At 40.2% G+C, this 24,074-nt stretch overlaps 1 protein-coding gene across 10 annotated transcripts in view; it reads left to right on the forward strand.

Annotated features, from left to right (window-relative positions):
- PHF21A (PHD finger protein 21A) overlaps positions 1-24,074 on the forward strand; it is a 171,536-nt gene that overhangs the window by 142,161 nt on the left and 5,301 nt on the right. For all 10 annotated transcript variants that reach the window (XM_064492412.1, XM_064492410.1, XM_064492411.1 and 7 more), the window contains 8 exons: positions 8,158-8,256; positions 10,827-10,878; positions 11,631-11,710; positions 12,177-12,237; positions 14,827-14,990; positions 20,893-21,048; positions 22,274-22,349; positions 23,031-23,134. In XM_064492412.1, coding sequence (XP_064348482.1) covers positions 8,158-8,256; positions 10,827-10,878; positions 11,631-11,710; positions 12,177-12,237; positions 14,827-14,990; positions 20,893-21,048; positions 22,274-22,349; positions 23,031-23,134 — 792 coding nt within the window. The remainder of the gene's footprint in view (positions 1-8,157; positions 8,257-10,826; positions 10,879-11,630; positions 11,711-12,176; positions 12,238-14,826; positions 14,991-20,892; positions 21,049-22,273; positions 22,350-23,030; positions 23,135-24,074) is intronic.

The raw sequence follows: 24,074 nt of genomic DNA on the forward strand, positions 1-24,074 counted from the left end.
ATTTGCATTTCCCTAATAATTAATGTTGTTGAGCATCTTTTCATATGCTTATTGGCCGTTTGTATATTTTCTTTGGAGAAACCTCTATTTGAGTTCTTTGCCAATTTTTAAATTGGATTGTTTGTGTTTTTGTCATTGGGTTGTTAAGAATTCTTTATGTAATCTGGATACCAGACCTTTATCAGATATATAACTTGCAAATATTTTCTTTCAGTATATAGGTTGTCTTTTCACTTTCTTGACAATATCATTTGGTGGAGTCCAGATTATAATTTTTTTTCTTTTGTTGCTTGTGCTTTTGGTGTCATATCTGAGAAACCATTGTCTCATCTAAAGTCATGAAGATTTACCCCTTATTTTTCTTCTAAGAGTTATATGGTTTTAGTTCTTATATTTAGGTCAGTAATCCATTTTGACTTAATTTTTATATGTAGTGTGAAATAAGGGTAACACTATTATTTTGCGTATGAATACCCAGTTCTCCCAGCCCTATTTGTTGAAGAAACTATTCTTTCTCCATTTGAATGATTGTGGCGTCATTATTGAAAATCTGTTGAGCATTCAACAGGCGTGAGAAAAGATGCTCAACATCACTAATTATTAGAGAAATGCATATTAAAACTACAGTGAGGAATCACCTCACACCAGTAAGAATGGCCATCATCAAAAAGTCCACAGATGATAAATACTGGACAGGATGTGAGAAAAAGGGAACTGTCCTACACTGTTGGTGGGAATATAAATTGGTGGTGTAGCTTCTATGGAGAGCAGTATGGAGGTTCCTTAAATAACTAAAAATAGATTTACCATATGATCCAGCAATCCCACTCTTGGACGTATATCTGGAGAAAACTCTAATTTAAACTGTAATTTCTATGTAAGAGCACCCTAGTGTTCACTATTTACAATAGTCAAGACATGGAAGCAACCTAAATGTCCATCAATAGATGATTATTTTATAAAGAAGATGTGGTATATATATACAATGGAATACTACTCAGCCATAAAAAGGAATGAAATAATGCCATTTGCAGCAACATGGATGGGCCTAGAGATTTTCATACTAAGTGAAGTAAGTCAGACAGAGAGAGACAAATATCATATGACATCACTTATATATGGAATCTAAAAAATTGGTACAAGTGAACATATCTACAAAACAGAAAGAGACTTATAGACATAGACAACAAACTTATGGTTACCAGCAGGGAAAGGGGAGAGGGAGGGATAACTTGGGAGTTTGGGATTGGCAGGTACAAACTATAGGCAGAATAGATAAACAACAAGGTCCTACTATATAGCACAGGAAACTATATTCAATGGCTTGTAGTAGTAACCTGTAATGAAAGAGAAAGAGAGAGTATGTGTGTATATATGTAAAATAAATAAATAAAATCAACAGATGATATTTAAATGAGAAAAAAAGATATCACGAAAATCTATTCGCCATGGATGTTATGAGTTTATTTCTGGACTTTCAGTCCTATTCTATTGAACTATATATCCTTATGCCAGTACCACACTGTCTTAATTGCTGTAGTTTTATAGTAAGTTTTGAAATTGGGAAGTATGAGTACTCCAACTTTTTTCTTTTTCAGTATTACTTTGGCTATTCAGGGACTCTTAAAGCTCTATATGAATTTGGGAATTGACTTTTCCAATCCTACAAGAAAAACAACAAACAGGCTGTTGGAATTTTGGTAGGAATTGTATTGAATCTGTAGATTGCCTTGTATAATATTGCCATCTTAACAATAATCAGTCTTCCAGTCCTTGGACATGGATGTTTTTCCATTTATTTATGTTTTCTTTCTTTCTTTCTTTCAGCAGTGTTATAGTTTTCAGCATGCAAGTCTTTCACCTCCTTGGTTAAATTTATTCCTAGGTATTTTATTCTTTGGGATGTTCTTATAAATTTGTTTTCTTAATTTCCTATTAGGATTGTCCATTGCTATTATGAATTACAGTGTATTAGCAATACAACAAATTTTTGTGTTGAACCTTGCAACTTTGCTGAATTCATTTATTAGCTCTAGTAGTTGGATTGTGGATTTTGGGGGATTTTCTACTAAGATCGTGTCCTCTGCAAATAGAGATAGATTTAAATCTTCTTTCCAATTTGGATGCCTTGTATTTTTTTCCTTGCCTAATTACTCTGATTAGGACTTATGCTACAATGTTAAATGACAGTGGTGAAAGTGAACATACTTCTCTTGTTCCTTATCTCAGAGGGAAAGCTTTCAGTATTTCACCACTGAGTATGATGCTATCTGTGGTTTCACATAAATGCCCTTTATGAAGTTGGGAAGTTCCCTTCCATTTCTAGTTTTCTGAGTGTTTTCATCATGAATGAGTGTTGGATTTTGACAAATGCTTTTTCTGCATTGAGATAATTATATAGTTTTTCTTTGCCTTTATTTAGTAATGTGGTATATTATATTGATCTGTTAAATATTTTCCATTCCTGGGGTAAGTCCCACTTTGTCATTGTGTATCATCCTTTAAACATGCTGTTGGATTCAGTTTGTTATTGAGGGTTTTTACATCTATATTTATAAGGGATATTGGTTTGTAATTTTTTAATCTTTGTGATGTCTTTGGCTTTGGTATCAGGATAATGCTGACCTCATAGAATGAGTAAAGTGTTCCCTGCTTTTCTGGGTTTGTTTTTTGTTTTTTTGTTTTTTTTTGGAAAAGTTTAAGAAAGATTGGTGTTAAATTATTTAAATATTTGGTAGAATTCACTAGTGAAACTGTCTGGTCCTGGACTTTTCTTCTTTGAGAGGATTTTGATTACCGTTTCAGTCTCTTTAGTTGTTATAACTCTGTTGAGAGTTCCTATTTCCTTGAGTCGCTTTTGGTAATTTGTATGTTTATAAGAATTTGTCCATTTTGTCTATGTTATGTAATTTGTTGATGTACAGTTGTTCAGTGTCTTCTCTTATAATCCTATTTATTACTATAAGATTGACAGCAATGTCCCCATTTTTATTTCTGATTTTCATTATTTGTGTCGTCTCTCTTTTTTTCTTAGTCTGACTAAAGGTTTGTCAATTTTGTTGATCTTTTCAAAGAATCAACTTTTGGCTTCACTAATGCTGTTGTTTTTCTTTTCTCCAATTCATTTATTAACCACTCTAATTTTTATTATTTCCTTCCTTCCTTCTGCTGGCTCTGGGTTTAGTTCTTCTAGTTCCATAAATAGTAAAGTTAGGTTATTGACTTGAGATCTTTATTACTTTTTAATGTAGACTGTGACAGCTATAAATTTCCCTCTGAGCACTCCTTTCATTGCATCACATCAGTTTTGCTATGTTGTTATTTTCATTTTCATTCTTCAGGGAAATTAGAAAATTTCTGTAGTGATTTCTTCTTTGACCCATTGGTTGTTTAAGAGTATGTTGTTTAATTTCCACTTATTTAAAATTTTTTCTAGTATTTCTTTATATTGATTTCTAGTTTCTTTCTGTTGTGGTCAGAGAAGATATTTTATATGATTTCAGTCTTTTTAAATTGATTAGGATTTTTTTTGTGTCCTAAAATATGGTCTATCCTGGAGAATGATTCATGTATACTTGAGAAGAATGTGTATTCTATTGTTATTGAGTAGGCTGTTCTTTATATGTCTGTTAGGTCAGTTAGTTTATAGTGTTGTTCAGATCCTTCCTCTATTTCCTGACTGATCTTATTTCTATTTGTTCTTTCCATTATTTAAAGTTGAGATATTAAAGTCTCCAATTATTAATATAGAACTATTTATTTGTCCCCTCAGTTCTGTCAATATTGATGTCATATTTTGAGACTGTTGTTTGGTGCATTTATGTTTGAAATTGTCATATCTTTTTGATGAATTGACCCTTTTATCAATATATAATGACCTTTTTTGTTTCCTGTAACAATTTTTGACTTAAAGTGAAATTTGTCTGATATCAGTATAGCCATCCCAGTACTCTTTTGGTTACTATTTGCATGCAGTATCTTTTTCCATCCTTTGTGATGGACACCTTTTTGTGTCTTTGGCTTTGAAACATGTCTCCTATAGATAGCATATTGTTGGATCATGTTTTTTAAAATTCATTCTACCACTCTCTGTTCTTTAATTAGTGAATTTAATCCAGTTACATTTAAAGTGATTGTTGATAGGGAAGGATTTATGCCATTTTGCTGTTTTCTATGCGTCTTATGTCTTTTTTGGACCTCGGTTCCTCCAGTCCTGCTGTCTTTTGTGTATTTTTCCCCTGGTGTTCTCTTTTGATGCCCTGCTCATTTCCTTTTCTGTATATATTTTAATTATTTTATTGGTGGTTACCTTGGGGATTATACTTAATATTCATAAACTTTTAACAATATAACTTGATTTGATTCCAGCCTAGCTTCAGTAGTATACAAAAGCTGTTCATATACAGCTCTGCCCCCCATTTTGTTGTTATTGTCACATATTACATCTTTATATGTTGTGTGGCCACTAATACAGAGTTATAATTACTGTTTTATGCGTTTCTTTTTAAAATCGTATAGTAAAGAAAAAGAAAAGTTACAAATCAAAGATACAATAATACTGGGTTTTATGTTAACCTTTGTAGTTACCTTTACTGGAGTTCTTATTTCTTTGTATGACTTCAGGTTACTGTCTAGTGTCTTTTTATTTCAGCCTAAAGAACTCCCTTTAGCAGTTCTTTTAGGGCAGGTTTACTAGCAATAAACTCCCTCAGCTTTTTGCAGGGAATAGAGTTTTTGGTTGATAGTTGTTTTTTTTCTTTCAGCACTTTATTTAATTAAAAAAATTTTTTTGAGGGGGGAGGTAATTAGGTTTAATTAATTATTTATTTTTAGAGGAGGTACTGGGGATTGAACCCAGGACCTTGTGTACGCTAAGAATTCACTCTACCACTTGAGCTATACTTACCCCTCTTTCAGCACTTTAATTGTGATCCCACTGCCTTCTGGTCTCTGGTTTCTTTTTTTCCAGTGAAGTGACCATTCTTTCCTGTTTGTGTGCCTCCTAATTATTTGTGAAAACTCTTCATTTTGAAATTACAATGTGATAACTATGGAAATTAGATTCTCCTCCCGAGGTTTACTGTTGTTGATTGTTGAGGGCTGCAGTTGTTTGTTTAGTGCCTTTTCCAAACTGTTTTTGCAAAGACTGTTTCTTGTTATGTGTACTTACTGAAACCTCTGTTTGATTAGATTTACTTAAATAACTAGAGCCAAAAAGAAGAAAAAAGAAATAATAAGTAATTTAAAACAAACGAACAAACAAACAACCTTTCTTGGTCTTTGCAGATTGGCTCTGAGCAGCAGGGGCGCTCCTTTAATGCTAAGCCAGGCCACCTGTAACTCGGTCTCAGGCTTGACCTCTTTCTTGGACAGAGCTTAAAGACCAGCCAGAAGTGCAAGCTTAGGGTTCTCTCAAATATTTTCTAAATATGTATCTAACCCTGGGAATGCCCCATGCACTCTGGATCCCCCAGTATGTGTGACAGGCCTTCAAAGCCCTTACTCCTCCAAGAATCTTCCTCCTCTCCTCCTATTTACTCCATCCCCCACCCTTTGCACCAGGTAACTGCAGGTAACATAACGTCTTTAGATCCTTTCATCAGATGGCAGCTGGAAAGCCATTCCAGCCTAAGGTGGGCAAACAAGGGTCAGCCTGTGCACCAGTCCTCAGGGAACCACCAGAAAGGTCAGAATATATAACCACAACTTTTTGAGAACAAGGTTCAGCAAGCCACACCAGGAACACAGGTTACCATCTCCACAGCCTCTGTCCAGCTGGGGGATGGATTTGTAGGTAGGAAAGGAAAAATGTTTTCTTAGTAAATCTTCGCAGCTTCTTTCTTTAGTAAGTGCCCCCCGGTTGCTCTTAGTTTTTTATTATATTCCAGAGTTTTAAAAAGCTGATTCTGTTTGTTTCTGCCAGCTTAATGGTTGCTTCAGTAGGACGGATCTTGTCCTGCCATTTCTGTGATGTCACTTCCCTACCCTCCCTAATGTTTTTTGCTTATTTTGAGCAGCTTAGAACAACAAACATTTATCATCCCACATAGTTTTTGAGGTCAGGATTCAGGTTGCATCTTAGCACTGTCATCCTCACTCAAGTTCCCTTACTAGTTTGCATTCAGACTAGATGACCAGGACTGCATTCATCTCAAGGCTCAACTGGGACTGGATAATTCACTTCCAGACTCATTCATGTGGTTGTTGGCAGGCCTGACTTCTCCCTGGCTGTGAGCAGGAGGTTCACTTGCTCACTACGTGGGCCCCTCCTTAGTGCTGTTCACCGCGTGGCCACTGGCTTCCCCTAGAGTGGAAGGTCCATAAGAGAAAGACACCCCCCAGTGTTTTGATTGTTTAATCTTTTTTTGGGTATTCTTTATCCAGCCTTGAGATAATTGTACTCTTCTTGGCATGAGAGAAAATTTGAACCCTGGATAATTCCTTATGGAGAGGAGTTGGTTTGCTTTTCTCTGGAGGCATTACCACTACGTGCTTTATTCAACCTTAGAGATAAAATATAAGAGACCCCAAGGGACTTCACACAGCCTTGGAGTGGAGCAGCAGACCCGTATTGTTTACCTTCTCTTCTCTCTCCTCCCTCGAACTTCCGTCCTTCCAGTTCACAGAGCTGTGAAAATAAGCTTCCTGGGCACCCAGGGCCTTAGAAAATGTCACTGTAAACTACTTTCCCATTGTGTTGCCTTGTAAACATGTTGGTGGTTTGTTTTATGGAGGAAATGTGTCATTTTGGTTAAAAAACATGTGTGTGTGAGAGAGAGAAGGGGGGGGCGAGAGAGAGAGAGAGAATGAGAGAGAGAGAGAGAGAGAGGCGAGTAAGAGATTCCTCTTATAGGTCATACTCCCCACTCAGAAGATCAGCATCCCTTTACAGTATGTCTGCTCTCCGGGAGGCCCAGGCGCAGAGGGGTGCAGAAGTGTGGAACAGTCCTGTTCTCAAATAGCAGTATAGTCCAGAGGTGGGAATACAACAGGACACTGGTTAAAACAACAACAACAGGGCAGCATTTGTGTCCCAGGACAGTGGTTGCCACAGTATTAATCAAGCAGATACTTAGACTTTTCTAAAGTAGTAATATGAGAAGCAGGAGGCCGGTACGGACATGGCCAGGAAAGAAAGTGAAAAATCTTTGTGACTGTGTTAGCTTTTCAGATCTAGTAAAATATTTCACAATAAAACGGTTTTTGAGAACTTTTAATATCCAGCTTATAGAATCAGTCTTTCATTTGGCTCCTACTCATCAATAATCAGACAGTTTCACTCTCATTTATTTAATTACTTGTTGCCATACAGAAAGATCATTTGCATCTGCATTGTTTTTAATTTTGAAGAAGTGAATTAGGTTTGTGTTTATAGTTTTATATCCACTGTTCTAACATCATTTCACTTTTTACAGAGGGCTTCCTAAAATGAATTAGCCATTGGGTCATGTTAAGAATAGTAATGCAAACCCAGTCTATCAGTTTGCTAGCTGCCATTTGTGTCTGAAGATAGTAATGCTACTGGTGTTTCTTTTATTTGGATGGATGCATCTGGAAGATGAGGTTGGAGGTAATCAGGATGTCAGCCTCTTGCAAAATGACCTTTCCTTGGCAATTGCATCTCTCCTGTAGTGGAGGATACAGGCAGGTTTATTAAATATCCCAAGTGAAGGTATTTCTACAACCTCTCTTAGATTATGATTGGAATTGTTGTGAAATAGAAATGCATGTATGTAAGATTTCTTTTGACGTTATTGGGATCTTAAGCACACTATGAACTGTCACTTGACCCATATGTAACAAGAGTGGGCTTGCTTCTGGAAAACTACCCCAATGCATCCTAAAATACATTAAAATCAGAAAGAGCAGCCTGTACTTTATTTCTATACATAGGAATTAAACCATGGATTTTTCTGCTCATTTAATTTAGACTATTGTATGTATAGATTTATATCTATTCTAGTTATGCAATTTAATCATTTCATCTGGGGCCTTACATTTTACTTTTCCCCCTTCTAAAATGAAATCCATATTACCTCCTTTATTAATATGCTTTCAGTTCGATTATGTTCTTTCTTGTTGGCTACAAACCATGTTTGCTTTTATTCTTTTAATAAAAAGTGAATTCTGAATTTTCATTAAATTTTCCCCTCCTAGACAATTAAATCCCACACAGAAACAGATGAGAAACAAACAGAGAGCCGCACTGTCACTCCACCGGCTGCACCCAAACCAAAACGGGAGGAGAACCCTCAGGTAGGCCCAGCCCCCTGAGGCATGACTCAGTCTATGAGATATGACTTAGTCATACACATCAGGAGGGGCGCTTGGTCTCTGAATCACTTGACTTTTCTTTTCCTGTGCTTTCTCACTGATCAGTAGTGTTATTGCCAGATCAGGCAGATTAAGAGTGTGGCCTTGAGTGACCATGAACTAGCAAACAGGCATTTCATACACATGTCACAAATTTGAGCTGGAAGATTAATGACCATTTCCCCAGGTATCCCACTGCTTCCCTAATGGTCATTATGTTTTGTTTGTCTCAGCCAGCATTTGTAAAATGTCCAGTTCACTGAGCTAAATTCTATTCATGTTAGCAATTACTGGTGTTACATGTGCATTTTTATTGTTACCTTTGTATTGCCTTAGATCCTCAAATCCCAAGTAAATCAGTAGCTCGAATGTAGTTCATTGAAGCATAAAAGTAGGGATGAAAATAGTAACATCTGTACTACAACTTAGGGTAGAATTATAAACTTAAATAGCAAGTGAGACTCTGGTACAAATATAGAATGTGAATTTGTATGTCCTTAGACAAGGGAATTTTTTAGTTTGATGCTTTTGTACAAGCAGCTATAAAAGAAAAATGTGGACGGGTAATATGATGATGAATATCTGATAGTTGGATTTTATTGGACCAGCAATCCATTTCCTTCTATCCTCAGTGCATTCTTTGTGATGATCTTTGTGATGAAACCATGTCAAATAGTGGCATGAAGCCATCAAAAGCTTCGTGTCATTTTTTTTTAAAGCAGTGATTTATTAATCTAGTTCAGGTTTTCTTAAAATAAGTATAAATTATGATTCTTTCTGATATGAAATGAATGAATAATTTGTCTTTAAAGAAGAGACTAAAACTTGAACCAAAAAGAACTAGGCATGCATATTACTGAGAAACTTACAAAATCATCCACAAGTTAATGACAAGTGTTAGGCTTGCAGGAGGAAAAATAGAGCAGGCATTAGTAAAATTTCTTATCAAAAGAAACAGGGATATTTCCTGTGAGTGGCACAGTGTGGGCAAGCAAGTATCATCGTGTGTAGTGACAGGTATTTCTAGTTGGACAGAGCCACTGCCATAAAGAGAATAAATTAGTTATTGACATACGTGTGGTACATAGATGAGGCAAAAGTTCTTGACAACTTTTAATTCTGTTTATTACTGAAAAATCTATTTCACAGAAGAGATTTTTTATTCCCCATTTAATAATTCTTTTATGAGCTTGATCTTGACTGGCAAAGATGAGTTGGATGTCAGTGGCCAAGAAGGTTACTTAACTGTTACTGGATTAAAAGAAGGGTGCATCTGAATGTCAGTTCACACACTGCTTTATTAACAGAGGATGTGGTTGGCTGTCTAGGCTTGTAATCTTAAATTCTGAAGGAATGGTGAAAATAAGGAATGTAGTTAATTGGCAACCACAAAATGTATGCAGTGTAGAAAGTGGGCAGCAAGTCCAAGAGTGTTATTCCTTACTGAGGTACTCTGGCTGTCAGGAGGATAGGTGCCCACCTAAGTTTTTGAAGAAGAAATAAAATTAAACCATTTCTTTAGAATTCTGAGGATACTGGTAAATGTCATTTCTGTGTTTTCAAGTGGCTAGTTCAGGGTTATCTTCATAAAACACGCAGTATCTTGAATAGCCTGAGCCTGCCACTTCAGGCCCAAATATCATGATATTTAATGTGGAGGGTAAAATTGTCAGGATTTTCAGAGAGCAAATTGTGGTATAAATAATTCTGCAGGAATATGTCTCCTAACAACTGATGATGTTTTATTCATTGAAGAGAAGAATTGATGGTATATTATTTGGCATATTTAGCCACCACATGCAGTGGTACAGCAGAAAATAAAGGCATATTTTCCAGACCACATGTGACCAAAGAGCAAAATAGTAATAAATCTGTTGGTCTCTCCAGCTGTAAGCATCTAACATTCCAGCTTTGGAGTCAAGTATTCTGATCAGTCTAGCTTCTGATAGAGCCCTGAGACTAGTGGTCAGAGAGACATGGCTTCATAATTTTTAGATCCATGATTGATTGAAAAATTACAGTATTTAAGCAGAGCCACCTGCTATCATTCCCCAAACTCATTTAGCTTTGAGTTAGCATTGTCCAATCAGTGGAGGTAAAAATGTAAGAAACCCTGACCTGGTATGATACGTAGCATTTGGAACTTGTTGTATGGGAGGCTCTTTGTAACCCTACGTGTTTTTTCAGTGTGAAGTCCTCTTCCTTCTTAGAGGATTTTTCGGGGGGGGTGGGGGGGAAACTTAGGTCATCCAAGATGCTGATTTCTGTCATTGAGAAAGTAGAAGATGTAGGTCTTGGTCCTTCTCTTTTGGTCCCTGTAAGATCCGAAAGCCATCAGAGTGGCTCCATAGCTGCCAGGAGTAGAGGGTGCCCACCCCGTGCTTACCTGAACCTGGCTTCCTCCAAGCCACCAGCCGCTGGGCTGGCTCTCCCGAGGAGTCTGATTAGGAACAGAGATTGGCTTTGTGAGAACCCAAACTAAAGTATATTCTTCTTTTGTTTCTCTGGCACAGAAACTTGCCTTCATGGTGTCTCTAGGGTTGGTAACACATGACCATCTAGAAGGTAAGAGAAGACATTCATGGTGCTGCCTTGCTTCTGGCCTAGAGCTTTGTTCTTGAAAATGGCGTTTGATTGATTATTAGAATAGAAACTTGGAACACAAATAGAGTATGGTTCAACCAGTGTGGACTTTCTTTTGGAGTAAACTTACCTTCTCTCTATCTAATGTTCTGCCTCTTTCCTGATCATTATTTATGCATACTGCTCTCCTGGGGAAGCTTCCCTAGCTGCATGGATTAAGGTGACTTCTGTTCACTTAGAGAAACTTTTCTTTTTCTGGCAGCACAGAGTAACAAATGCCCCTCTGACAAGCCTGTCTGTATTTATCAGTCACTCTAGGTTTAATCAGAATCTTAAGACTAGTCACAGAGCTATACCTGTCCTAGTTATTTAATTCAAGAATGGTGAACTGTGGTTACTCAGTCTAGGTCTATGGGTAAAGTTCATCCACACCTATATTACAGTGATCTAAAAATAAACCAGGACAGCTTGTTTGTAGGTGTTATCTACTATTAAGCTCTCAGTCACAGAGCCGCACTGTAGGACAGTGTGGCCTTGCTTTCTGAGGGGTGAGAGTAAATGGTCCCGCATGCTTGTTTCCAGCAGCGAGCTTGCCTCTGCTGAGGTTGCAGTGAAATCAGGAGACTTGCCCTCATTTCTGATTTGTTATGGGAAAACCAATAGATAACCAGCAAAGTTCAGTATTTGAGGTTCTTCATACCCCTCTTCTAATCCTCACTTTTTGCTTTCCCAAGAAATCCAAAGCAAGAGGCAAGAGCGAAAAAGAAGAACAACAGCAAACCCAGTGTACAGCGGTGCGGTCTTTGAGCCAGAGGTATTCCTGGCCAGCCCTTGGCCCTCCCCTCGCTTCTCCAGTTGTGTTCATGACTTGTTCAGCGCCCCCAGCTGAAACCCTGCTTAAGGGCAGTGCCCTGATAGCACTTGGCCAGCTTTGTGGAATGATGGACTTTTCTCTGGCTGATCACATTATTTCATTTTTATTATTCACTGTTTTCCCCCTTAGCTTTTTTTCCAAAGTTAAAGTAGATACAGACCTACCTTAAAAATTTAACTCCTGTTATCTGAACAGGAGTGTCTTCTGAAGCAGAGGCAGACCCTGTGGAATATTTTCGCAGAGCCTGGTACCTGTGGTAGATCCCGCTAGCACCGAGACCTTGGGGTGACCAGCACTGACTAGGTGGCTTGTTTCTGGACATGCTGTGCTTGGTCTTTAGTGTGTACCAGTATTAGTAGTAACCATGCTGTTCAACCAGTCACCTTTCCTTCTTCAATCCCCAAAGCGTAAGAAGAGTGCAGTCACCTACCTGAACAGTACAATGCATCCTGGGACCCGGAAGAGAGGTGAGTACCTTTGCGGACCTCTCCCTTGCTGTTGCTTTGCTTTCTGTATTGTGTTTCTTTCCCCTCCATCCTCCCCTTGTCCTAGAGCCTGTCTAACGCCTGTATCCCTTGAAAATAGCTTTGTTGTTGTTCTCTGAGAATGGGGGGGCAAGAGAGTGAGATTTCTTATTAAGAGTTCTATATACTGAATCAGAAGCTGCCCTTCCTGGGATTCTGGCAAAGCTGACTCAGGGGAATGGCTTAATGCAGCGTTTCTGCCCCAGGCCCACTAGCCTGTCGATGAATAGCATGGTGAACAGAACACCCTGTAAAAGGAAGCATTTTAACATCATTGAATGTACAGAACACTGCTATTGCCAAGGTGTTCTTAATAGTATCTAAGTTGTCCTAATGCCAGTGAGGCCAGAACATGGCTCTTATGCTTCTGTGAGCTGCAGACTTTCCAGGAAAGAGAGAGGTAGCCGCACTGAGAACTTGGAGTCTATGAGAAGAGGGTACCTCCAACTAAGGAAGAAAAGGTCACCATCAAAACAGGCTCCCCAAGACACAAATTCCTAAAGAGCTCCGTCCCACAATTGCAGACCTCCCAGGGTGGGCGTTTCTCCTCACTCTCAGGGCAGAGGCGGCAGCTGCTGCTCTCACCTTGCAGGTCTAAATAGGTCTTAATAGCTCAGAGTTTGAGCTCATAAACAAGGCTCTGAAATTGTTCTTTAATGTCAGGAATACATCCCAAGTTCCCTTTCTCCACATGATAATGTGTCCCTGAATTACAGTTCCAGGCTAGAAAGGTTGCAGAGTGAGTGGAGTAGCATACTAATTTTTGTGTATGCACACGCAATCTCAGAGCTGTTGGAAGCTTAGGAGGTCAGCCCGACCCTTTGTCTGCCTTAGGCAGGGCTATGATTGTACCATTACCACCTCCTCCCCGCAGAGAGATAGCACACCCACTCTTAGGGACCCCATTTGAATGTTTCATCAGCCCCCTCCTCCAAGTAGCCAAAAAATATTTAGATGGGAAACCCCAGGTCATTGCTTTATATCAGTTCATGGGCTGTAGTAACCAGTGTCATGGGTTAGTTTTTGTTGTTTTATTTCATTTTTGGCAATTTTTAGTGACTTCTGACACAGTTCTCAGAAAGGAGCCCCCAGCCAGAAGCCACAGTTAACTGGCCTGCAAGTGGGCAGTATCTGCTAAGAGGACAGGGGTTAAATGAGCCAGAAAGACCTTGATATCTCTTGCCAAGGACAGGGGATGAAAGCCTGCATTCACAATGCCTAGGACGTGCCTTCTGTGGGTAAACAAGGAGCATTCATCTTCCACCTCCCCTTCTAGCTGCACCAAATTCCCTAGAAAAGACAAACCAGTACAACCTGTCTTTGTACTGCAGACAGTGCCAGTTTAACACAGATAGGTAATGTTCATGTAATGTCTGACAAAATCGTGACTCTTGTGCATAATTCTCATATAAATTATAACTGTTGGCAAAGTCATGATCCCACATACCATTCACCAGTTTTCATAGGCAGTTGTGTACCTCACTGGCTCTTTTTTTTTTTTTTCTGGCTGTGGTGTGTTGGACATACGCTTTTGATCACTTACAGCTTAGAAGCTGTGACTTTGGCTCCTGGCTTAGATATATCGTAAGGCAACAGTGGTTGGCCTGGACTTCCCACACCATCAGGGCTTATTCATAGATCCTCTGTAGCCATGAGATTTGATTCAAAATGCTCTTGCTCAGATGAGCTCTGCCAGTGAGCAGTGTTGCTGTTGACAGGGCCTTTCCTGAGACTTTGGAACAGCAGCCCAGTTCTTAGACATGTAGTCCACCGGAATGTCTGTGCTGGATAGCAGGGAGACAGTTCTTGATGAACTGGGTGGAGGGTATCTGAGTCCAGACGTACTTAAATTCATCAGTAAGCCCAGAACATCTTTTTAGCTCTTGGGTTCCAGCTGCTCCCAGAACGTATCTCTTACTGGCTCTGCCAGCAAGGGGTAAGAATAGTTAACTTGAATTTTGCCTCCACCCTCTGCTGTTCTCTACCCTCAAAAGCAATGAAATGACCAAAATGTAGATAAGAGAGAAAAGGAAAAGCAGAACTCCTCAATAAATCCATTTGTGAGAACTGAGAATCATTAATATTATTATAAGAATGATGATTGCAGAAAAACCTTAGGGAACAGTATGCAAAAGATACGGGAAAATGAAACAAATTCTTATCCCTAGCCTTGGCTCCCATTGAGCTTTGATATCTGGTTCTTGCATTAGAAATCTCAAGTTGTAATAGCTGAGGAATGTCACCGTAATCTGCCCAAGACAGGGACATTCAACATAACTCAGCACCTCCTGTCATTCTCCAAGGCTCTCTTATCCTCCCTTCTTTTGAGACTCGTGCATTTGTTTCTAATGACTTTTAAATCTTTGCTTCTTTTCCTCTCTTTGGGACTATTGTATTAACCTTCTGTCTGCTACCTCACTTCCTTTTCCATGCTAGCCAATGAGGAACACTGGCCAAAGGTATGTAAGATCATTTTTCCCCCTTCTTTCCCTTCCCCTTTTTTCCCTTTTGTTCCCTTCTCTCGGTATATAGGTCGTCCTCCAAAATACAATGCAGTGCTGGGGTTTGGAGCCCTTACCCCAACATCCCCCCCATCCAGTCATCCTGACTCCCCTGAAAATGAAAAGACAGAGACCACATTCACTTTCCCTGCATCTGTTCAGCCTGTGTCCCTGCCCAGCCCCACCTCCACAGACGTAAGTAACTTGGGAAAAGCTCACTCTTTCTCAGAGCTTAAATCGGGGAAACCGTTATCATATGTGTCTCCTTACCAGTTGCATCTCCTTGACTAGCCCTGAAATAGTAGTAGTCCCTACAGGACACTGTATGCCATGTAAGGCAGCTTTCTGCTGGGGCCCCAGGTCCTGCCTTGTCCTTGAGAATTATGTTAGACACCACGTTAGGAAGCCCAGGCAGGGTTTTCAGAGTCTGGATTTTATCTGCCGTAAATGAGTTCTCAGGAAGGGGGATGAGGTGGGGAAGTCAGCTCATATAATTGAGAGGTGTGCAGGTTTCTGTCATCAGTGTTTTGGGATGGGGGCAGTGAACAGAGTGTACGTTCCCCTAGCCATCCCTGTTTCCTGCTTCAAGTAAAATTCAAGATGTGAAAAACTTTTCTTTAAAGCAGCTTTATTCAAGGAGGGAGGGTATAGCTCAGTGGTAGAGCACATGCTTAGCACGCACGAGGTCCTGGGTTCAGTCCCCAGTACCTCCTCCAAACATAAATAAATGAATAAACCTAATTACCTCCCCCTCATAAAACAAACAGACAAAGAAACAAACAAATAAAGCAGCTTTATTCAGCAGAGTTGATCAGAAACAGGTTCCTGAAAAAGTGTCAGATACTTAGTAGCCCTTCACCCAGAAGCGGCAGGAGTGTAAACTAGTGCCCTCCGTTTTCAGATGAGCACTTACACAGCCATGAATTCACTCAGCAGATACTGAGCACTGCTGTGCTGAGATGGCACTGTTCTTGAGGCCAGACACAGAACAGGGAACAAAACCAGCTCCCTGCCCTCAGGAAGCTCATATTACATGGCCAGAGGCAGGTGATAAGCAAATGAACATATAAAATGTCAAGTAATAAGTGCTGTGAAGAACACTGGGACAGCGTAAGAGGCTTGAGGAGTTCCGGCAGGAGACTGCTGTTTTACGGAGAGTAGTGAGAGAGAGACTGTCTGATGGGAATGGAGTGTGAGTGTGTGGCAGTAGCTGTTGGGGGAAGGGTGTTCCATGCAGAGGGAACAGCAGTGCAGAAGCCCTGCTTGTAGGAGGAAGTGTGTATGGCATAGAAATAAAGCAGGAAGCACAAAGCACGGGCCAGAGGAGTGGGAGAGTGGACCTCAGAGGGGGCGGGGCTGGTCGTGTAGGGCTTTGTGGCTTCTTCTCTCAAGTCAAATGGGAGACACTGGAGGGCTTTAAGAAAAGGAGTAACATTATTTTTCAACTTTTTATTTTGAAATTTTTTCATATCTACAGAAGAGTCACAGTAACAACACAAAGAACAAATATATACCCTGCACCTAGACTCACCGCTTGTTACCATTTTGCCGCAGATGCTTCTTGCCCCCCCGCCCCTACCCCCCACTTTTCTTGCTTATCGAGTTTTTGCAGACATCATGAATCTTCACCTGAAATACTTGAGTGTGTGTCTCCTAAAAGCAAAGATATTCTCTGGTATAGCCACCATGCAGTTATCAAATTGAGGAAATCTAATACTGATAAAACTGTTATTATAACATACAGCCCATCTTCAGCTTTCTCCAGTTGTCTCAGTAAATGCCTTAGCGGTGCTTTGTGTTTGCTGCTCCAGGATCCAATCCAAGATTACTCTTTATATTTATTGTTCTGGAATTGTCTCTTTAGTCTCCTTACTCTGGAACAATTTCTCAGCCTGTCTTTGTCTTTCATGACATTGGCATCTTTTAAAAGATAGACCAGTTGCTCTGTAGAGTGTCCCTCCCATTTGAATGATCTGATTGTTTCCTCAAGAATAGATTCATTTTTGCAGGAGCACTAGGTGATGATGAGCCCTTCTCAGTGCATCACAAGAGGCATGTGTTATCGGTCTGTCCCATTGTTGGTTATATTAATTTTCATCTCCTAAGATAGATTCCATCAGATGTCTCCACTTGTAAAGCTGCCTTTTCCCTTAGGTGGAGATAGACGTCTAGTCTGTAAAAATACCCAGTTCCTTAACAGACTTAACCCAGTGGTTTTAGCATCCTTTGATGGTTCCTGCCTGCATTTGTTATTTTTAAGGAGTTTGAAAAATTGACTTGAATTTTGAAATGATGGCTGTGTCTGATATGGAGGAGGATAAACGACTGAGGAGGATAGGATGGCAGCAGGAAGACCAGTTAGGACGCTGTTGCAGTCATCCAGGCAAGGGCTGATGAGAACTTGGCCTAATCAAATGGCAGAAGTAAAGATGAAGAAAACTGATTGAGTCTGCATACATTTTGAAGAGCCAGCAGTCTTAGATAATGGGATGTGAGAAGAAGAGAATAGCCAAGGGCAAATCCAAAGGTTTTGGCCTAAACAACAGGAAGGATGAAGCTGCCATTTTACTGGAAATGACAAGAGGAGCAGATTGAGGAGTGAAGTCAAGAGTTTCATTTTGTACTTGCCCCATTTCTTTTGTGAATTGCAGAGTTTGTCTTTAGGATCATCTTGAGGTTAAATGTCCCTTGAACTTGAAGGTTCTTAGTACTTACTAATGGTCTACCCCTCTCCAAAGAGCAAAAGAATACCAAATGCACACCCTGAGTTACAATTCCAGAAGCAACAAAGGAAGTGTCTTTGCAGGACCAGGGTCATAGAAGAGTTCTCTTCTCTGGCAGGTTTCCTTCCTTGGACATAGCTAGTGGCTACAGACCCAGCCCTGCTCTCAAGATTCAGCATTTCCTCCAGCTCTCCTGGCTTTTGCCATTAGTGATTGATACAGGTTTTCTGCCTGTCCTGTCAATGAGCACCAGGAGTCCCTGTCAGAAACATTGTTTGCTGGCACCAAAGATTATCCCCATTTTCCTCAGTTGAAGCATTGCCAAAGGTATTGCCAGCTCATGGCTTCATAGTAGGGATCCTTCACTGGGTGAGGCATGGATGCTGGGGAACGGATGACGGTGGTTCTGCATGAGAGTCTCTTTCATAAAGAATGTTGGTTTTGTTTTTTGCGATTTTTCGTTGAGGAGGGTTATGGTTTTCTTTGAGAGATTGAACCTGAAGGATCCACTCAGATCAAATCACAAGCTGAAAGTTTCAGCCAAGCTTCATCTTAAAATACAAATTTTGTTCTTTGCGGGAATCTAAAGGTAAAAGGAAGCTTTTCCAAACCACTATAGATACGTTGAGAACTTTCTAAGTTAAACCTGGTGAAATGGATTTTCTTTAAAGATAATTGACTTCTACTTTGACAGTGTCCCAACAGTGGCAGTGATTAAAATCAACACACAGGGCTCTGTGTTCGCTGCTGGATCATATAAGCCCCAACAACATTAATTAAACAATCTCAGTTGAGAGGCAAGCATTTCCTGGGGATCAATAACCATCTAGAAGGAGTTGTAATATAAGACCCAGCCAGTCACTAATCCTCAGGATGTACCTTGTTGCCACTATCATCATTTTTTATGAGAAGGGAAGATATGTTGACACAATTATAAAAATTTTTTAGCGAATGGTGAAGTTGCAGTTGATATAGCCAGGGTCCTCAGCTCCTAGCAAAGACTCATGGGTTAGACATCATTCAACTTACTATTTGGTTTATGGTAGTAATTTGGTCAGTCACCAAAGCCTAAGCCTTTGGACCTGGTACAGCACCTCCGTGGGACTTCCTCTGTGCTCTTTAAGCAAAGAACCAATTCTGTGTGAATGAAATATATCTCCTGGCATTTTATGTTCATTTCTATGGGCAGTAGTTCTCAAAGTGTGGTCCGGGTTTCCCTGAGACTCTTTTGGGGCATCAAAATATAAAATATATTTGTATATATTTTGAAGTATAATATCAATCAAAATATTAAATGAAAAATATTTTCATGATAACATTCTTTGCCATTTTCATTCTCATTCTCTCAAGAGTTAGAACAGTGGAGTTTTCCAGATACGACCTGACGAGTGAGGATGTCATCACTCTGAAGGCTTACTGAATGTGCACTTGCGTGTTCTTGGGTTTTTTAATTTTTCAGTACATGATTTATGTAACTTCCTGTGATTCTATTATTATTTCAAAATAAAAAGTTTTATAACTTCTAATACAATAAATAGCAATTACGTATAACTCACATATGCAAAAACACTTTGAGGTCCTTAGTAATTTTAAGAGCTTAAAGGTGTCCTGACACCAAAATGATTAAGAACTGCTGCTGTGGGATGTGTAAATAGAAGTTCTCTTTCTGTTAGAAACTTGAAAGAAATTATTCAACCTTTATTTATATACTCTCTGCCTTTCACTTGTTGACGTCCTTCTTACTCAGGAGGAAAGGAAAATGAGAATTCTTTACCCCCCAAAAAAGATAGGTATTTGGAATAAGGTGTCCAGTTTGGCTCATTTATTCATCACTGATAATTTTACGGTTCATGTAAAGCAGTCTTGGAAACCATAAAATTTTTATAAAAGATGCAGACTTAAAACATGGGGCTAAAGTTCAAGAAAGGCTAGCTCTCTAGAGGAGAGCAGCCCTCAGCCTGATTTTAAGAACGAAAGAAGAAAGTAACAGTTACTCTAGGGATGAACCCCTCCATCTTTGACGTCTTTCAGTGCCTGGAAGTTAATCCTCATGCAGTATTTTGCACATGTACAGAGTATCTTTTTTTTTTTTTTTTTTTTTTACTGCCCAGAGGTAACATTGTCTTCCTTAAAAAGATTAAAATCCATCTATGCTTTGATGTATTTTGCAACTCTTTGCATATCTGGTTTCCTAGGCACCAGATAATATGTAGATACTGCCAGATAGTTTCCTTTCCTTTTCTTTGGAGAGAAGTTGTTGGTCTGGGAAGATATGTTCCTTCAACAGTGGTGGTTGAGGGCTTATATCATAGAAAGGAAAAACTGGGCATTTCTCTTTGTTTCTGTGTTTCCTATGCAAAATTCCTGTATTAGCCTAGAATCCTGAAACAACACAATGGAAGTGAAAAGGGGTCTGCCTCGCTGCCTAATCTGTGGCACGACCCTTCGGTCTTCCCCTCTCTGCTGTCCTTAGCAGCAGCGTTAATCCTGCTCAGAGACCAGGCCAGGGATTGGCTTACTGAAAAATACCTCATTTTTTTTTTTTTATGTGTTCTCTCCAATATTTAAATAGATCTGCCTTTTTCTGATGGTTCCTTTGTTCAGAGGGCTCCAGCAGACTTACCTGAGTATAAGAACTGTGACTGCTGGGAGCAGAGGAGACCAGCAGAGTGCACTTAGGCTGCTCTCCTTTTTCCATCTGGTGAAGTATTTTACAGGGAGGAATAAAGCCTCCCGGAATAGAATGGTCCATTGAACAGCAAATGCCAGACACTGGTTTTAAGAGAACGTTGTCAGCTGTTTGGTTTTTTAAATTCTTCATGTTAGAAAGTTCATAGAAGTTTAATTTGCCTGTGACTTAATCTTTTTCCTATTTGAACTTTGTTGTTTTTCTCCCAGAGCAAGCAAAGAGTTCAGTGAAAACCTCCATTTCTTATCTGTTCTTTGCCAGTCCTTCTAAACTTCCCCAAAATGATAAGTAATGAGAATTTTTTGTGTCATATTGTGGAACACTTTGATGAATGGATTTCAGTGTCTTTAAACTTTATGATTTGTGGCTTGGACTCTGCCGAAACATAAATGCCAAGCTATCACCTGTAAAGCTAATTGTGGCCTAGGTGACTACAGAGTTATAGCTTCCTGTAAACTCTACTTTAAATTAAGAATGCTGGCCCCACCCAGGAGCCCCAGTTGTATGGAGCAGGTGGAGGCATGTACCATTGGTGATTCCTGCTTTTCTTGAACACTCTTGTAAGGAATTGGAAGGGTACATCTGATTGTCCTAAAACATTTATATATATCTCCAGAATGTGCATGTTAACATACAAATTTTACCTTTTTTGTCCTTTCTCTTACCTTTCCTCTCAATTTCATAGGGTGATATCCATGAGGATTTTTGCAGCGTTTGCAGAAAAAGTGGCCAGTTGCTGATGTGTGACACATGTTCCCGTGTGTATCATCTGGACTGCTTAGACCCTCCTCTGAAAACGATTCCCAAGGGCATGTGGATCTGTCCCAGATGTCAGGACCAGGTACTGTGGGTGGGTCGGACAGAGTGAGGGACGGGGAGGGAGGAGAAGGACCCTCTAAGCTGGGGGAGTGGCTGAGTCTCTTCCCTCTCCTGAAGTTCTCCAGGCCACGTCTGCCCTGGTCACAGCACCACACTCACCCACACAACATCCGTCCTCAGGGGATCTCTATCACGTCCATGAGGCAGGGACTCCGTGTACAGGTGGAGAGCCCTGCTTCCCTTTATTTGAAATGACTTACCTTCTCATTACCTTTACCTTTGAAAGTCTGTGAGTCTCTCTGCCTCATTCTCTAAAAATGGTCTAAACTCAGCATATGGTTGAAACTCTGGAAATAAAGTCCTTAAAGGAAAGTGCCCATTTAATTCAAATAAGAACAGTTTCACTTTTAACCTGTGCTGTCATCAGGAACAGAGGACTGACTATGAAGTGCTGTCTTAATATTGCATTGACTTGAAAGAAGAAAAAGCCTTTTCCCCCCTTCTCTGTTTAGTTTCTGTTTTTTTTCCTCAACCATCTATGTATCTTTACATCTTTATGTTTTTATTATTAGCTGTCTCAAGTCTTTCTTGGAAGTAGACAAAAGTATAAGTAGTAAATAAATAAGCCTAGTAACTCACAAGCTTTGGGGTCCCGCTCAGTTCATTGGAATCTTGATTTGAGGGAATTCTGGTTTCCCCCTTTTATCTTGGTCCTCATCCTTCCTATCTCCATGATATAGTAGAGACAGTTCTCTGTTCTCTTCCTGATGCTGCTTTGTGACCTTCTGATAATTTTCTACCGAGGGTCTAGATTAAAATTAATTTCCTTGGTCAGGCTGTCTTTAAGGGACATACAAAGCTAAAAGTGAGACAGGCAGCTCGTATCAGGTCAAGGACCAAACTGCCAGTGGCTGCTGCCATCATGCAGACTTGGTGGTTCTGGCTTCAGGAGTAGTTGGGGGTCGGTGGCGGGCATGAAAAGATAGGAATGCCCGGCCAGGTCCCAGCTTCTTTCTAAGCCAGGGCTCTGGCGGCTTGGCTCTAACTGCCATTGACCCTCATTTTCTCAGGCTGTTCACTGGAACCTTCTAGTCCAGAAACTATAGACCAGGGTTTTGCAACACTGCCACCATAAATTCTTCCTGGATTTTGGCTGTCAATAGCTACACACACTGTTGCTTGTTATTACATGGGGGATGTGTGTTTATACCTCTTTCTCAAGGATAAAATTCTAAAAATCTTTTCAGATGCTGAAGAAGGAAGAAGCAATTCCATGGCCCGGAACTTTAGCAATTGTTCATTCCTATATTGCCTACAAAGCAGGTAACAGGTTATCCATATACCCCCTTTTGTATAAGTATCCCTTTATTTAAAAAAAAAAAAGTATTAGAAGACAGCATTTTTGTTTTCAAAAGGAAATTTATAAGCCAGAAAGAGAAAGAAAAATGCCGTATGATATCGCTAATATGTGGAATCTTTAAAAAAAAAAAGACACAAATGAACCACTTATTATTTGTAACTTGGATGATTGATTTCTTGAATATGTGTAAGCACATTTGACTGTCCTTTATGATTGGATTACTGCATTCTGTTGATTATTTTGTGGTTGGCTTTATTCCTTTGATAACTATGTAAGTTTAAAAAGTTAAAGCTCTAAAATGTTCTTAGAAACAATGAACAGTACATATGTGTAAATTTTTTTAAAAGGAAATTTAAAGTTAAAAATGAAAAGTTTTTATTGAATGAAATTAGTTTATTATAGTACTTTCTTGGGAAGGAAAAATGAAAAGTGATATCTTAGTATGTAAAGCCGGGCCCAAGCCACTGATGATTTTTGTGTCCCATTACATTCAGAAAGAGGAAGTCCAGGTGAGAAGGACCCGTGCACTGACTTTGAAGCTGGGGGACCTTCGGGGAACATACCACTCTGGCAGGCATTCTGAACACAGCGGCCTTTTCAAAGAATTTATTGTTAAAAACAAGTTCCTTTTTTTTTTTTTTTAGCAAAAGAAGAAGAGAAACAGAAATTACTTAAGTGGAGTTCAGATTTAAAACAAGAACGAGAACAACTAGAGCAGAAGGTGAAACAGCTCAGCAATTCTATAAGTGTGAGTAAGCCTCGTGCCTGCGGTGATAGAACAGGGCCTTCCGTGTACGTAACACACGTGGGGCTCTCAAGGGCTGATTCACTCCTTCAGCATATTAGCGCTGTTAACTTGGGTGGTTGCTGTTTGCCTCCAGTTAGAATTTGCCCTCGGGTTCAGGTGGCCAGTTGGTATATGGTGCCTTAGCCAAGCTCTGGAGCATTCTCTTGACTTTGATCTGAGAGAAGATTTCAGTCCCCAGGCTGAAAAGATCAAGTAGCCACTACAGCAGCACAGCCACCATCCCTGTGTGCTCCTGAGCATGTTCGGAGCCAGGGGGTGGGGGTGGGGAGCGTGTGGAGCTGCCTGACACTGGGCAGGCACAGACCAGGTCCCTGTGTGTGAATCTTCCCAGTCACCCTAGCTAGTGGGTCCACCCTCCTGCCCCCTCTTCCACACCCTGCAGATTGCCTTTCTGGGTTCTCCTGAGCAGCCTGCGAAAGTAGGGTTTCTAGAGACAAGAATTGGAAGTAAATACTACCCAGCCTGGCTGAGCAGGTGGGAAAGAGGGTTGTATCTGCAGCAGGGATTCAAAGGCATTTCCCCCAGGAGCAGGCTCTCTTTTCCATTGAATAGGTACCCTTGTTGGAGTGAGGTGGCCTCAGTCCTCACGGATGCCAGGTGGTGCCCTGGACTTTGGTGGCAGTCGTGCTGTCCCTCCTCATCATACTGCCCATGGCTAGCAGGTTCACATCTCTTTGTGTGCCTAGAACAGAAGCCAGCGGGTGTGGGAGGCCAAGTAGAAGAGGGCAAGAGACTACAAGTTCATGACTGAGCAGAAGGGCTTCTGCTGGCTGCGGTCTTTGATTCTCCTAAATATCACTGTCCTGTCCCAGGCCCTGCCTCTTAATTTCTTGCTGAACGAATGAGCCTCAGTAGGCCCTCAGATTTAATCCAGGTACCA

The sequence above is a fragment of the Camelus dromedarius genome, chromosome 12 (assembly GCF_036321535.1).
Source record: "Camelus dromedarius isolate mCamDro1 chromosome 12, mCamDro1.pat, whole genome shotgun sequence".
Taxonomy (NCBI): domain Eukaryota; kingdom Metazoa; phylum Chordata; class Mammalia; order Artiodactyla; family Camelidae; genus Camelus; species Camelus dromedarius.